We start from the raw sequence: 12,414 nt of genomic DNA, 5'->3' as shown, positions 1-12,414 counted from the left end.
TGGTGGCCTGTCTTTTCAGCCATGTTGAGCCGCTCCCATCACTTCAGCTGGAGCTGTGGGTGCTCAGCACGCTTGAAAACTCAGCCCCAAGCTGCGCATGTGTGGATACTCTTGGGAAAGGTGTGCCAAAGGGACTGGCTGGTGTGCCTACAGAAAGGCTGTGATGGGGCTGGGAATGGGATTGCTGGTGCCTTGATGTCTCAGAACCTGTCCCCCTTCCATCCCCAGTTTGGGGCTCTGAAAGGCACAATCTCTGAGCCACCCTGGGCTGAACCCCCCGTGTCCCTCGTGGCAACTGTACACCCAACGCTGGCCTGTTGGAAACAGCTTGGCATAGGTGAGCTCAAGGTGTTCTCGAAATGGGCTGAGCGGCGTGAGCAGAGTGTGGTGCCTCCTGCATGAGTGTGCATTGCGATGGAGCAGTGGTCCACAGTCCTTCTGGGCAGAGCGGGAAAGAGCAGGGGATTGTGCTGCAGGGGTGAAAGCCTGTGTGCGTTGCCCCTTGGAGCCATGCGCTGAGCTGACTTAGCTAGGAACACTCCCAGTGGCTTGTTGCTGCAGCCCTGAAGCAGCAGCTTTAGGAGCATAAGAGACAAACCAGGTGTGAGCCCCCAGGCTCCTGAGCCCTGCGCCCAGTATCCCCATCCCCTTGGTCCAGCTTGGTCCTGAGCACCACCTGCCGCGTTAGTGTGGAACTGACTGTGTGCCCATCCTGCTGACCTCATCCACTGGGCTAATTACACAGGAAGAGAGGCCAGCCTGGCTCTTGCAACCTGACAGATGCAATAAAAATCAGCCCTAGAGAATGAAAGGCGAAAATCAGCTGGAGGAAAAGGCACTCGGAGGGAGATGCAAAACAGTGGGGAGTAAAACTAGAACTGCAGTGGCTAGCACACCCGGCCTCTGCTGTCAGAGCGTGTTCGTGCAGACTTGTAGATTGCATATATCGCCTACTGTATGTGTACGCCCGTTCCAGTGTCTCTGTCCATCCATAGCAACCCTAGAACCTGCTCTCCTTCCGTCAGCGTTGCAGCGACTTTGGTCGGCTATTTGTAGGTTTTTCCCCATAATGCTCTGCAGCGTTCCTCCTTTAGCGAGCGTAGCTGTTGGCACTTTTCCTAACTGGGTGAAATCTGCTGTCAGTTGGCAGTCAGGGCAGCGTGGTGGTAGGTGGGGATGTACTCGGCGGGGGGGTTGCGTGTGTGAAAGCCATGAAGATTCTGGGTCTTCTCTGGCGGTGAGCTTACTTGATCGAAGAGCAAGAGCAGCTTTAGTTCTTCTGTTGTAAAAAGCAGATGTAACTTAGCACGTGTTGGTGCGGGGAGGGGAGCACTTAGGCTGCGGGGACACTTACCGGTCCCAGGGCTGGCAGGGTGGAGTCCCATCTCCATATGCTCACTGTTTTCCTGCTCTGGCTGTCCCCAGTGGTCACCTGCGGTTGCTGCTCCCAGTGGGAAGTCCAAAGTATGTGGTCCCTTCTTTTGATGCCTGTCCCTTCCCATGTTCTAGAGAACTGAGGGATACCTGTCACATCCTGCTTTAAGTGGTTTAAGTTCGGGTGAGAGGACGCTGCACACCATGTTTGGTGGTCGGAGCTTTTCTGGCTTAGGTGGAGTTCTTGAACAAGCGTAGCATCGACAGACGGCCAGACAGACAGACGCCGTCTCCAATGCATACGTCGTTTTCCAGACCGGGATGCCATTGTGCTAGGGGGTGTGTGAACAACAGTGGCTGCTGCCCTGCAGAGATTACAGCCTCCGCGTAACGCAAGAGGTGGCTACGGAGGGATGGAGGCGCACAAAGAAACCCAGGGCACCGCTGAGTCGTGTGACCAGCAGCGATCTCTACGCCAGCTGCCTAACTGTGCTGGGATTTTTGTGGCCAGCCAGAGCAAGGGAGAGGTCCCTGGTGGTGTTGAAAGGGAGATCATGAGCTGCTGGCAGGGAGCTCCTCCTGACCACGGGGGCAGTATGCAGGCGAGCCTGCTGGAAAATGTCCCCTGTGAGCAGTGGAGGCTGGTGGCCTGGGCCTGTCAGAGGCAGGAGTCACTAGCAGTGTTCCCTGTTAAGTGAGCACTCGTATGGCCGCCCAGGGGAGTTTCAGGTGCTGCCCAGCTGATTAGCAGAGCTCCCACATGCTCACAGCCAGCAGCGTGTTTCTGCTGCCGAGGCACATCCACATCTGCCTCCTGCACATAAACTTGTATTCTGCCCGTGGGCGGAAAGGTTTAGAGGGAGCTGTGGTCAACAGTAACGTTATGCACACCCCGTTGTGTGCCTTGCGCACGGCGTGGGGAGGGGGTGCCCAGGGAGAAGCGTCTCTCAGCAGGCAGGTGTATTTCAGCAGTGCAGAGGACGGTGTTAGCAGCATGGGTGTGGGACAGCTGTGTTACTCAGTGCATCGGCCTCTCCCGCGGCTGGGACCTCACTCGTCTGTCCTCGCCCGGCACATGGTATGGGCAGTGGGAAACGCATGCTAGCAAATCGCCCCATTCTGCATGGTCCCTGTACATCCCAGCACCGCTCCTTCAGGAGTGGATTTGGGGACAGGCTAAACAGCACTGGCGATTATTTCTCGTTATCCCTCGCCTGCGAAGCCAGATACTTGGTAACTAGGAGTCGGGCTGTGGAGGACTCGGGAGGGGATGATGTAGACAGATGAGAGATCTCTGCCCAAGTGACCCAAATTTTTTACTCACAAGGGATCTCTCTGGGCTTGCCACAGCTAGAGGAGAGCATCACGTCTGCCATGGGGAAGTGAGTCCGTTCAGTCTCCCATTTCTAGCTTTGCAGAATCATGGGATGTTGGAGCTTAAAGCTGTGGCAAGTTTGCATCCGGATCAGCCATTAGTCAAGTCTTGCCTGTCGTCCCAACCTTCAGCCCACAGCAGTTTTCTTGGAACATTGGATGAAATCCCAGGGAGTCAGGCAGGTGGTTCACTCCTCCGCGTGGGATGCGCTGTGCAAGTGGGCAGTGAATGTTTTTTGCACCGTGAAAATCTTCCCTTTGTGCATGTAACAATTATATAATTAACACGTGCTGGCAAACTAATTCCTGCTTTTCTTCTCAGGGTGCTGGAGGTCAATCTCTTTTGAGAGCAGGCCAATAACGTGTGTGTGTGTGTGTGTGTGTGTGTGCGCGCGCGCACGTGCACACGCTTGCATCCGATATAGCTCGGTGTGCGTGTGCGTGCGTGGGGGGCGGGTGCTTGCACCCGATACAGCGCAGTATTATTTTTGGCTTTGCCGTATTCTGTGCTAATTTGCCCAGACACACAGGATGCTTTCAGACAAGGCGTTTTGCAAATGCTAGCTCTGCCCTTGGATAGCCGCCCCGTCTGACTCCTCCTTCTCTCCCACTCCTGAGGAGTCGTTTAAGGATGAGCCGTTCGGTGGCGTGATTCGTGCAGCACTTGAAGTGTTGGTGATGCGGGGTGGGCAGGCGGGCGTGGGCTGCGTCCGAGTGGGGGAGTGAAAACTCTGTGCAGCTGATTGGCAAAACGTCCCTTGGGTTTTACATTCCTTGCTGAAAGAGGCTGGTACAAGGTCCATGTAGCTGTCTGTGCTGGAAAGGGACAGATAGCTCCGCCCCTTCTGCCCAAGGACCCGCCCCTTCTGGGGCTGTGGCCCCCCCGTACACGCTGGCTGCTGGACCCACTTGGTGCCATATTGGGCAGCTGGTCATTTCCCTGCTCCTCTACCAAGGCTTAATTTCAATCGTCTGTCTGCAGCCGGGGCTGAGTCTATTCCCAGCACACGCGCACTGTCAAGCTGAGTGGCTTTTTGCAGGGGGAGTAGAACTGGCCTTGGAAGCATCCTCTGGCAGTGGAGGAGGGAACCCCCTGGGCAGTTACTTGCAAATGTTTGAGGTGCTCCCAGGGCCAGGTAGCATGAGGCGATGGTGGAGGGGTAGAAGGGTCGTTTTGTGGAGTCAGCCAATCTGGATGGGGATTTCTAAGCAGCCTAAGGGAATCGGGAGCTCAGAACCTTTGCAGTGCAATGGGCAGTGTAGCGTCTGCCTTCTTGAAAGGCTCTGTGCCCTGTTCCTTCCTGGATTCCCTGCACGGCCCAGGCTAGTCCTTGACCCTGTGCCTGTGTCACAGGGACACAGGCCAGCCTCGCTGAGACACCTGGGACAGAGTGGGTTCGCGCGGGGGCGCTTTGGCCTATCCAGAGAGGGATGCTGCTACAGGAGCACAAAGTGAAGCTGTGATTTTCCCTTTTCTGAAGACAGCCCTTGTGGCTGGAGATGATTCCTGGTTCTCTTGAGCCTGCCCAAAGTGCAAGGGGTTAGTTTGACCCGAGAAGCCGGGCACATGAGCAGTGGATACAGCTAGTGCATCTCCCCTCTTGCCTTTGCGTCACTCAAATCGGAAAGGGTTGTATGAGGTCAGTCGCTTGCTTCTGTGATTAACGTGTCCTATGTTCGCGTATTGAGCCGGGGGAACTCTCCACAAAGGAACTGTAAGGAGCCAAAATGTGACCCAAAGTGGATCCCATATTTGGACCACTGATCCCACCCGCAGCTACATGAGGCACAGCAACATGCGGCTTTAGGGAGAAGGGAAGGCTCTCGCAGCCCTGCTGCTCCTCCTGTCCGTTGGAGAGTAAACGTTTCGCTGCAAAGCAGAGGTGCAGTAAGCTGGGTAGCTGAGAAGGAAAGCAGAAAGAGAAAATAGCTCAGGAGTGTGTAACCTTAACTTTTCCGTGTCTTTTATTACTTTACTGTTGCATTAACGAATGGTTGGGAGAGAGGTTAGAGACTTCTCAGGCTACTGCAAGCCTCTGTGACTCATTCGCCTCCCGCTCCCGTTTTGCAGCCCGTGGGTGTATGAAAGATCTAATCCAATGTGCTGTATTTAGCGCTACTAAATGAGTGGTGCGTTGTTTACTCCAGCGCTAGCTTATCCCAGAGATTGTCTGGGTGAGTTTAATGTAAGCGTTCGCACTGCTGCACCTTTGGAAAGGGTTGTGATAGTCTGATAATCAGCTTTCAAAAGATAATGGTTGTGCTTAATTTGCTACCTAAATGGATTTATTGTTGGCTCTGTGAGTTGTACCAATAAGCAACTGTGCTGGCTTAACTTGCTTTGTGTGCCCAGCCCCTAGTACGCTCAGAGAGAGCTTCAGTCAGTCTTGCTTTTTCCAGGGCTCAGGTCTGAAGCTTTCACTGTACTTGGGACTTGTCTGCGCTGGGTGGGTTTTGTTTTGTTTTGTTTTGCTTTCTTTCGGAAAATCCCCCAAAGCATTCACCCGCCAAGCAGGAGCGTTCCAGCTGTAAGAGGGCTTTTCCCTTGAAATAACTACTCCAGCTTTGCAAAGGCCTGTTGCTGATCCACCTGCTCCCTTTCAGCTTCGGAAGAGACTGTGAGTGTGAGGAAAGCACAGCTCTTACTGGCTCATCTGCAGGCTCCTTTTGCAGTGCTGTGCCTGAGAACTGCGGCTGAAAATGAGATCGCTCCCTTTCGCCCGGCCGTGGCTGTGGGAATGCCGTTTCCCAGCACTGCTTATTTTGACATTAGAATGTCGAAATTAGGAGCATCAAAAAACCCCTGCAGTGTGGACACAGCCTGAGCAGAAGGGCTTTGCTGGCTATGCTGCAGCGTGCTCTGACACCTGCACCTGCCAGCAGAGATCTGCTCTGGTGTCAGAGCTTTGGCTTCTGTAATCTGCGGTAGGCCCAGGCAGAGAAGGTGTTCCCTACGCGACATGGATTCCTGATGTGCTGAGAGTGGGGCTGTGACCCTGAGGCTGTGCTGTTTGTACAGCACCTAGCACAGTGGGGTCTTACCCCACCACTGGGACTCCTGTGAGCAATGGTAATCCAATAATCATTTGGGATCTTGGAAGGGTCCTGGAGAGGTGTTCCCTCTTTCCTCCTCTGGTCAGTGGTAGAGCTGCCAGTACTCCAAGAGGTCCTTATGGCCTAGTCTTATTTCCCAAGGATCACTCTGCCTCTAAGTACGTGAAAGTGACTCCCTTTGCAGAACTCCAGCCTGTTTCACATAGGGCACCCAACAGCCGGTCGTTAGCAGCCAAGGCTGGGTTGGAGTCATTGACTCCTCTGGGCGATTGACTCCAAAACTGATTCCCTGAGCCATCCAGCCCTATTGCTCTGTTACCTGGAGGCCTTTGAGCTCTCCGTTTATAAGGTGTTTGTGGCTCACTTGAGCTCGTTGGCATCAGCTGTAGTTCTGTGTCCTAAGATGAGCCAGGTGGGTGGACTCCAGCTGGACTGGAGAACCGAAGTGCTCTAGGCTAGAGTTTGCATTTTGGGATTGTGACCCTTTTGGGATTTGTGTGTAAACCTTATTTCAAGACTTATACTGAGGTCAGATCACAGAGGATTCTCGCTGTCTGAGCTCAGCTTTAGATGCTGCTGTTTGGTTGGTTTTTTTCTTATCGGAGGGCAGCTTTGTGAAAGTAAGTGTAAGGGCTTCAGACAGCTACTAAACTTCAGCTGTGCTTGTGTTTATGATCTGTCAGTGGAGTGATCGAACTGATAAGGGTGGTACCAGCTAGCAGCATGGTCGTGAGCTGCAACCCAGCAATGCAGGGGAAAACAAGGTACAGACATACAAGTTACATACCACCCCTCTGGTTCTGTAGCCTCTCGTAGTTCTCTGAGTGTCAGCAGCAGGCTCTGATTCAGGGCATCTGGTCAAAACTTTTCCATCAAAATTGTTTTCAGTGGAAAATTGGATTTTTGACTCTGTAAAATTGTTCACAAGAAGAATTTGCTTTCCCAGAATATTTCATTTTTGTACTTGGAAAACAAAATATTTTAGCCGATAATGGAAGTTTTTTGATTCAGAAATGCCCTCCCTGTGTCTCACGGCAGTTGTAGTTTGCTTGCTTGACATCCTTATTAATCTTTCTGGGCCAGGGTTCCCCACCCCCACGTTGGACTACATCTCCCATCATGCCTTAACGACAGGGACTACCATGATGTACCTCCCTTTCCAAGAAGGGAGACTGTGGTGCATGCTGGGAGATGTAGTTTGGGCGTTATTTGCTCCCATCCTGCTCTAAAGAGCAGACTGCTGGGTTGAGCTACAACTCCCACTAGGGCACCATGGCAGCACTTCCTGCTAAAAATATTTCACTTTCTGCATTTCTACTGAAAGATCTGAATTGTCCTGGAGCGTGGGACGTTTTTCAATATCACCTGCTTATGTTTGCAACTCAGGGCCCTCCTAATCCTCAGAAGCACCAACACAACCCCCAACGAATTTGGATGCTGTGATAGAGGTTACAGCTTCAGCCGCAGGGCACCTCAGATACTTTGGTTAATCCTAGTTTCAGACCAACTGCAGCAATATTACAGGAAGGTGATTCGGGATTCCTGAAGGGAGGCCCCCGATTCCATTGAAGCCCAACTCTGCCATTTCCTAACTGAGTGGCCTTGAGCAACTCAAAACCAAAGCGCAGTCATGTGGCACTTGAAAGACTAACAAAATAACTGATTAGGTGATGGGCTTTCATGGGGCAGCCCCACTTCTGCAGACCTGTACTTGAAATGGCGCTGAAAGCGAATTGACGTATAACAGCACCACAGACCTCATCGTGTCAATTCACTTTCAGCACCATTGCCAGTATAGCACTTGCTCCGGATCTGAAGACGTGGGGCTGCCCCACAAAAGCTCATCGCCTGATCAATTATTTTTTTAGTCTTTAAAGTGTGACATGATGGCTGGTTTGTGTTGTTAGGAGACAGACTGACCCGGCTCCCTCTCTGTGACCACTGAGCAGCTCAGTTAACCATGCTGTGGCTCTCCTGGTACAGAAGTGCTAGTAGAGTGACTGTCTGGTGTCTGCATGTTTGCAAGGACCTTGAGAGCTTCAAATGCAAACATGCTGGAGATGCCCCTAGGGCTGCATTGGTGCGTGATCGTCCTGGGCTGTTTGTTCTATGCTGAGCGTGAGTTCCGACTAGACAGGTGTCACTAGGAGCAGGGATTGTGTCAGCGCTAAATCGTGAGGAAGCAACGCGAGTTGGTTTGAATTAGTTCCTGCCCTGTTCGCTCTGAGGCAGGAGGCGCGCGGCATTTAACACGGGCGTACGTTGCATGTTTGTGAGAGAAGCTGCCTCTTTAGGGACGCGGCCTTCAAGGTTCAAGCAATGAAATATAACTCAGACTTGTGGCTTGATTCTCCTCTTGCACTAGTGAAAATCTGGAGCCATCCTTCTGCTGTCTCGCATGGTAAGTTCGGAGAATCAGGCTCTGACTCTCCACAGGCTGCTGTGCGCACACTTTGCCTTTTGAAAGCCCAGGGTGGGGTGATAGTTGCATTGATTTGTGGAAGGCTGGCACTAGTAGGGGAGGGGGATGTTTTATTTCTCCTCTTGCTGGTTATTGCTTTGCAGTCTGAGTTAGTGAAGATGCTTCCCTCTGCTCTGGCGTGTGGGACCGGTGCAGTGCAGCTGGGTAATTCTGCTCGTGCACCACAGCTCAGCCTGCCCGCCCCCCCCCCCCCAATTTCAGAACTTTTCTCTTTGTTTTAATTTACCCCGGGAGTTCTGGAGGCCTCCCCTCTGGAGGGGGAGATGTGCGGTTGTTACAAAATAATGAGATGGAGCAAAGTCTAATTAATTGCTCAAAACTCCCTCTTGATCCCTGCAGAACCAAATCTCCCTCCTCTCCGGTGGGACCTGCAGGGCAGCAGATCCAGGCTTCAGGGAACCAATGAGACAAGCTAACCCCACAGGCCGGGGAAGCAAAGTGGGGACAAAACTGTGGGCTAAGTTGGGTGCGTGTAACCACCCCCAGGAAGACTCAAACCTGGGACCCTTGGAGCTTAGCGCAGGAGCTTCTACACTAGGAGCTAAAAGCCATGTGCTGCTCAGCGAATGCTATAGAGGAGACTCACTTGCTCTCCATGTTCGTGGTCCAGGTGCTGCTCCATGGGACAGTGACCCACCCCCCAGCAGGTGTGTGGGTTCCATGTGCCCTGCAAGAGCAAGGAGTCTGCCAGGCTGGCTTTTGGGCCCTGCAGTCAGAGGCCAGTCCAGCACCCGGGTAACCCTTCCCAGGCGAGTTCCATGCACCGCTTTGGGTTAGGTGCCTCTTCCCAGTGCTGCTCAGCAGTCCATGGCTGTTCAAACCCCTGCCTGGGTGAGCTCACCCCCTTTCAGTACGTATCTGCATGTCCCAACTGCGCACACGAGACCCAGCGTATGCGTTTGCTGAGACTGAACAAGCACAATCTTTTTGAATGTCCTTCCTGCTGCCGCATTCATCTGGTTGTGTTACATCCCTGCTGCCGTAACCCAGCCGCAGCGAAAGCGGGAGCGCTTCCTGCTGGCGACCGCGCCTTTGCTTTGTGCTGGGAGCACCCGGAACACTCTGGGGGGGCCGTCAGACCAACGAAGGGCACAGCTGAGCGGGTGCGCTTCTTGGGAAGTGCTTCAGGTGCAGGCTAGGTACACAAGCCACCTTTTTGTACGTTTTCCATCCCTTGCTGTGCTGAACGCAAGCGAAGGGTGCACAGCTGCACGAGCTACATCTGAGCACACCGTGGAGACTTCCAGCCTGCCCAGAGGACCGAGGGGTTGCTGCAGTCCCAAAGTCACCAGTTGTGCCCAGCGTGACCCAACCCGTTGGATTGCCTTGCGCCCTCCCCCATACACCGCTTGTCCCCCCTGCAGCTTGTCTGCAGCAGTTGGGCTGTGCCACGTCAGTCAGAAAGCTCAGCGTGTTTCCGTAGCAAGTGGCGGGTAGGCGAATGGCTTGGGCCCCCCGTTTGAAGTGCTGCTGTCTTTTGTTGCATACAGGGCCATGGTGAGTCACCCTCACTCACAGCGGGAAGGCAGGGCGAAGGTGGGTATGAAAAAGTCTGAGTCAGGCCTTCCTCCCTGCTGCTTGTCATACCCAGGTCTGTCCCTGAGCCTGCAAGATTTCCAGGACAGGGCCTGCCTTTATTTCATCTTGTGGAGCACCAGGTGCTTCAGTGGCCCTGCATAAATCCCAAGGATAGGTGTCCCAGGTAGGAGCCTATGTGTCTCTGCACCAGAGCTGGAGGGTTGTCCCCGAGGTTACAGCACCACCCTCAGCACAGCGGTTAGGGAAAGGCAGCTGGGACATCTTTGTCAGAAGGCTCAGTAGCAGTAAAGCCTGAGGGATACCTGGGGAGTCGGCCATCCCGCTGCTGTTCCCAGCGTGGGTGTGAGCCGCTGACTTAGCAGCTGTGTCAGTGGAGGACTGCGTTGCTCTGCAGTGTCCTTGCAGAGGGAAATGTTTCTGCTGCGCAGGAAGCGATAAACCTGTTCAGCCTTTGACAAATCATGCAGTGTGTTACCAGGGCACCATCTCGCCACCCAGGTGTGCATGGCTGGGCAGGTGGCTGGGGAGAGCTGGTGCCAGGTGGGGTTGGCAGGTTTCTAGCAGATTGCAGAGGTAGCACTTGGAGGCGGGAGTAGAGGAGGGGAGGCGACTTCTCGGCCTTAACGCGCTGTTGAGAGGAATGGCGGCCGTTCGGCGCTCTCGCTACATCTGCAGGCTCAGGGAGAGGTACGGCCCTGGGCACGCCTGGCAGGGTTCCTGCACACTCAGGGCCTGAATCTTCCCTTGCAGGTGTGAGTCAGGAAGTCCATGGAGCACGGGCAGCTAGCTCTGAATCAGACCTTGGACTTTTTCTTCAGTGGCGTTTAAATCCCATTGTGTCTGTGGCTAAGCCCACTCACCAGTTCCGCTCCCCCTCTGAGGAGAATATCTGCCAAACCCTGACTCCATTAAAGTAACTTTAGGTGGGATTGTCACAGTCGGAGCCGCTCTCTGTTCAGATAGTCCCGTTCCCAGGCTTTGGTCCGTGAGCTCAGGACAGGACTTGCAGATCCAGTGGCTCTGCTGCTCTCCTGTTGCAACCCTCAGGCGTTGACTGTGGGGCAGCGTAGCAAAGCCCGGTGTTCCTCGGTCACTGGAGGGCAGCTCTGTCCCTGCCTCTGCAGCCCGACCCCTGCCCACAGCGTCCGGGGCTCAGGGGTAAGGCCACTGAAGGGTTGTTGTCTGTCGCACTAACTTTCGCTTTTTTTCCTTACAGAGCTGAGAAGACAGAAGTCCTGAGTGATGATCTCTTGCAGGTAAATTGACTCCCTTTCCTGACCGTTGGTGACTGCAGTCTGAGACCTGCTGGGGACCTGGATTTCAGTGCCCCTCGAGAGGCCGGCTGGTCTGGTGCTCAGGGCTCTAGCCTAGGACTTGGGAGGCCTGGATTCCCATCCATAGGCTTGACCAGACCTTCAGGTATAACTTGGTGCTCGTTATGAGAACAACAAGAAGTCCTGTGTCACCTTATAGACTGGCAGATATTTTGGAGCATGAGCTTTCATGCGCAAAGACCTGCTTCGTCAGACGCATCTGGTGAAGTGGGTCTTTGCCCACGAAAGTTTATGCTCCAAAATATCTTGTTAGTCTATAAGGTGCCACAGGACTACTTGTTCTCAAAGCTACGGACTTAACACGGCTCCCTCTCTGATACTTGGTGCTAGTTAGTCTTTCAGGAACAAACCCACCACTAGCGACCACAAGGTCCATTTTACTCCCCCCTCTGAAGCTGACGGGAGGGGGGCAGCCCTGCAAGGCACTCTGGTGGGAAGACTGCTCATTCGTCTCGCTGTATGTGCACAAAGCGTTTGCCGTCAAGGTTGGCATCAGCTCATGTACAGTCAGATCAAGGACTGCTTCCCAATAGGGATGCAGGAGATTAATGGGCTAATCAGGAGGCATCACGCTTAAGAGGTGATGCTTTCCACTTCTGGTTAACTAGTGGGGGCGGGGGCAGCTCCCCACCTGCCACGGGCAGGGGACTGATCTAGTCCTGTGGAGCCTGCTGCAGATAGTGGGAGCAGCCCCTGTCTGGGGCGAACCAGGGTGCTTTGGCCACCCAGAGCAGCCCTTGCCGTGTTCCCAGGACAGACAGGATGTGGATGCACTGGAGGGGGTCCAGCACAGGGCAACAAAAATGCTTAGGGGGCTGAAGCACGTGACATGTGAGGAGAGGCTGAGGGATCTGGGCTTATTTAGTTTGCAGAACAGAAGAGTGAGGGGCGATTCGATAGCAGCCTTCAACTGCCTGGAGGCGGGTCTAAAGAGGATGGAGAGAGGCTGTGTGCTGCAGTGATGGGTGGCAGAACAAGGAGCAATGATCTGAAGTTACGGAGTGGGAGGGGATAGTTGGACATTAGGAAGATCTGTTTCACCAGGTGGGGGGCGAAGCACCGGAATGTGTTACCTAGAGAGGTGGTGGAATCTCCATCCCTGGAGGTTTTTAAGTGTTGGCTCGACAGCGCCTTGGCTGGGATGATTTAATTGGGGCTGATCCTGCTTTGGGCTGGGGGCTGGACTCAATGACCTCTGAAGGTCTCTTCCGGCCCTGGGATTCTATGGTTCTATGAGTTTTTTGCCTGGGAGAGTTT

The 12,414-nt window shown here is 53.8% G+C and overlaps 1 protein-coding gene across 6 annotated transcripts in view; it reads left to right on the top strand.

Annotated features, from left to right (window-relative positions):
- ARHGAP44 (Rho GTPase activating protein 44) overlaps positions 1-12,414 on the top strand; it is an 88,293-nt gene that overhangs the window by 34,474 nt on the left and 41,405 nt on the right. For all 6 annotated transcript variants that reach the window (XM_075014746.1, XM_075014743.1, XM_075014747.1 and 3 more), the window contains exon 2: positions 11,040-11,079. In XM_075014746.1, coding sequence (XP_074870847.1) covers positions 11,040-11,079 — 40 coding nt within the window. The remainder of the gene's footprint in view (positions 1-11,039; positions 11,080-12,414) is intronic.

Source organism: Carettochelys insculpta, chromosome 20 (genome assembly GCF_033958435.1).
Source record: "Carettochelys insculpta isolate YL-2023 chromosome 20, ASM3395843v1, whole genome shotgun sequence".
NCBI lineage: Eukaryota > Metazoa > Chordata > Testudines > Carettochelyidae > Carettochelys > Carettochelys insculpta.
This window is presented reverse-complemented; position numbering and strand designations above follow the sequence as displayed.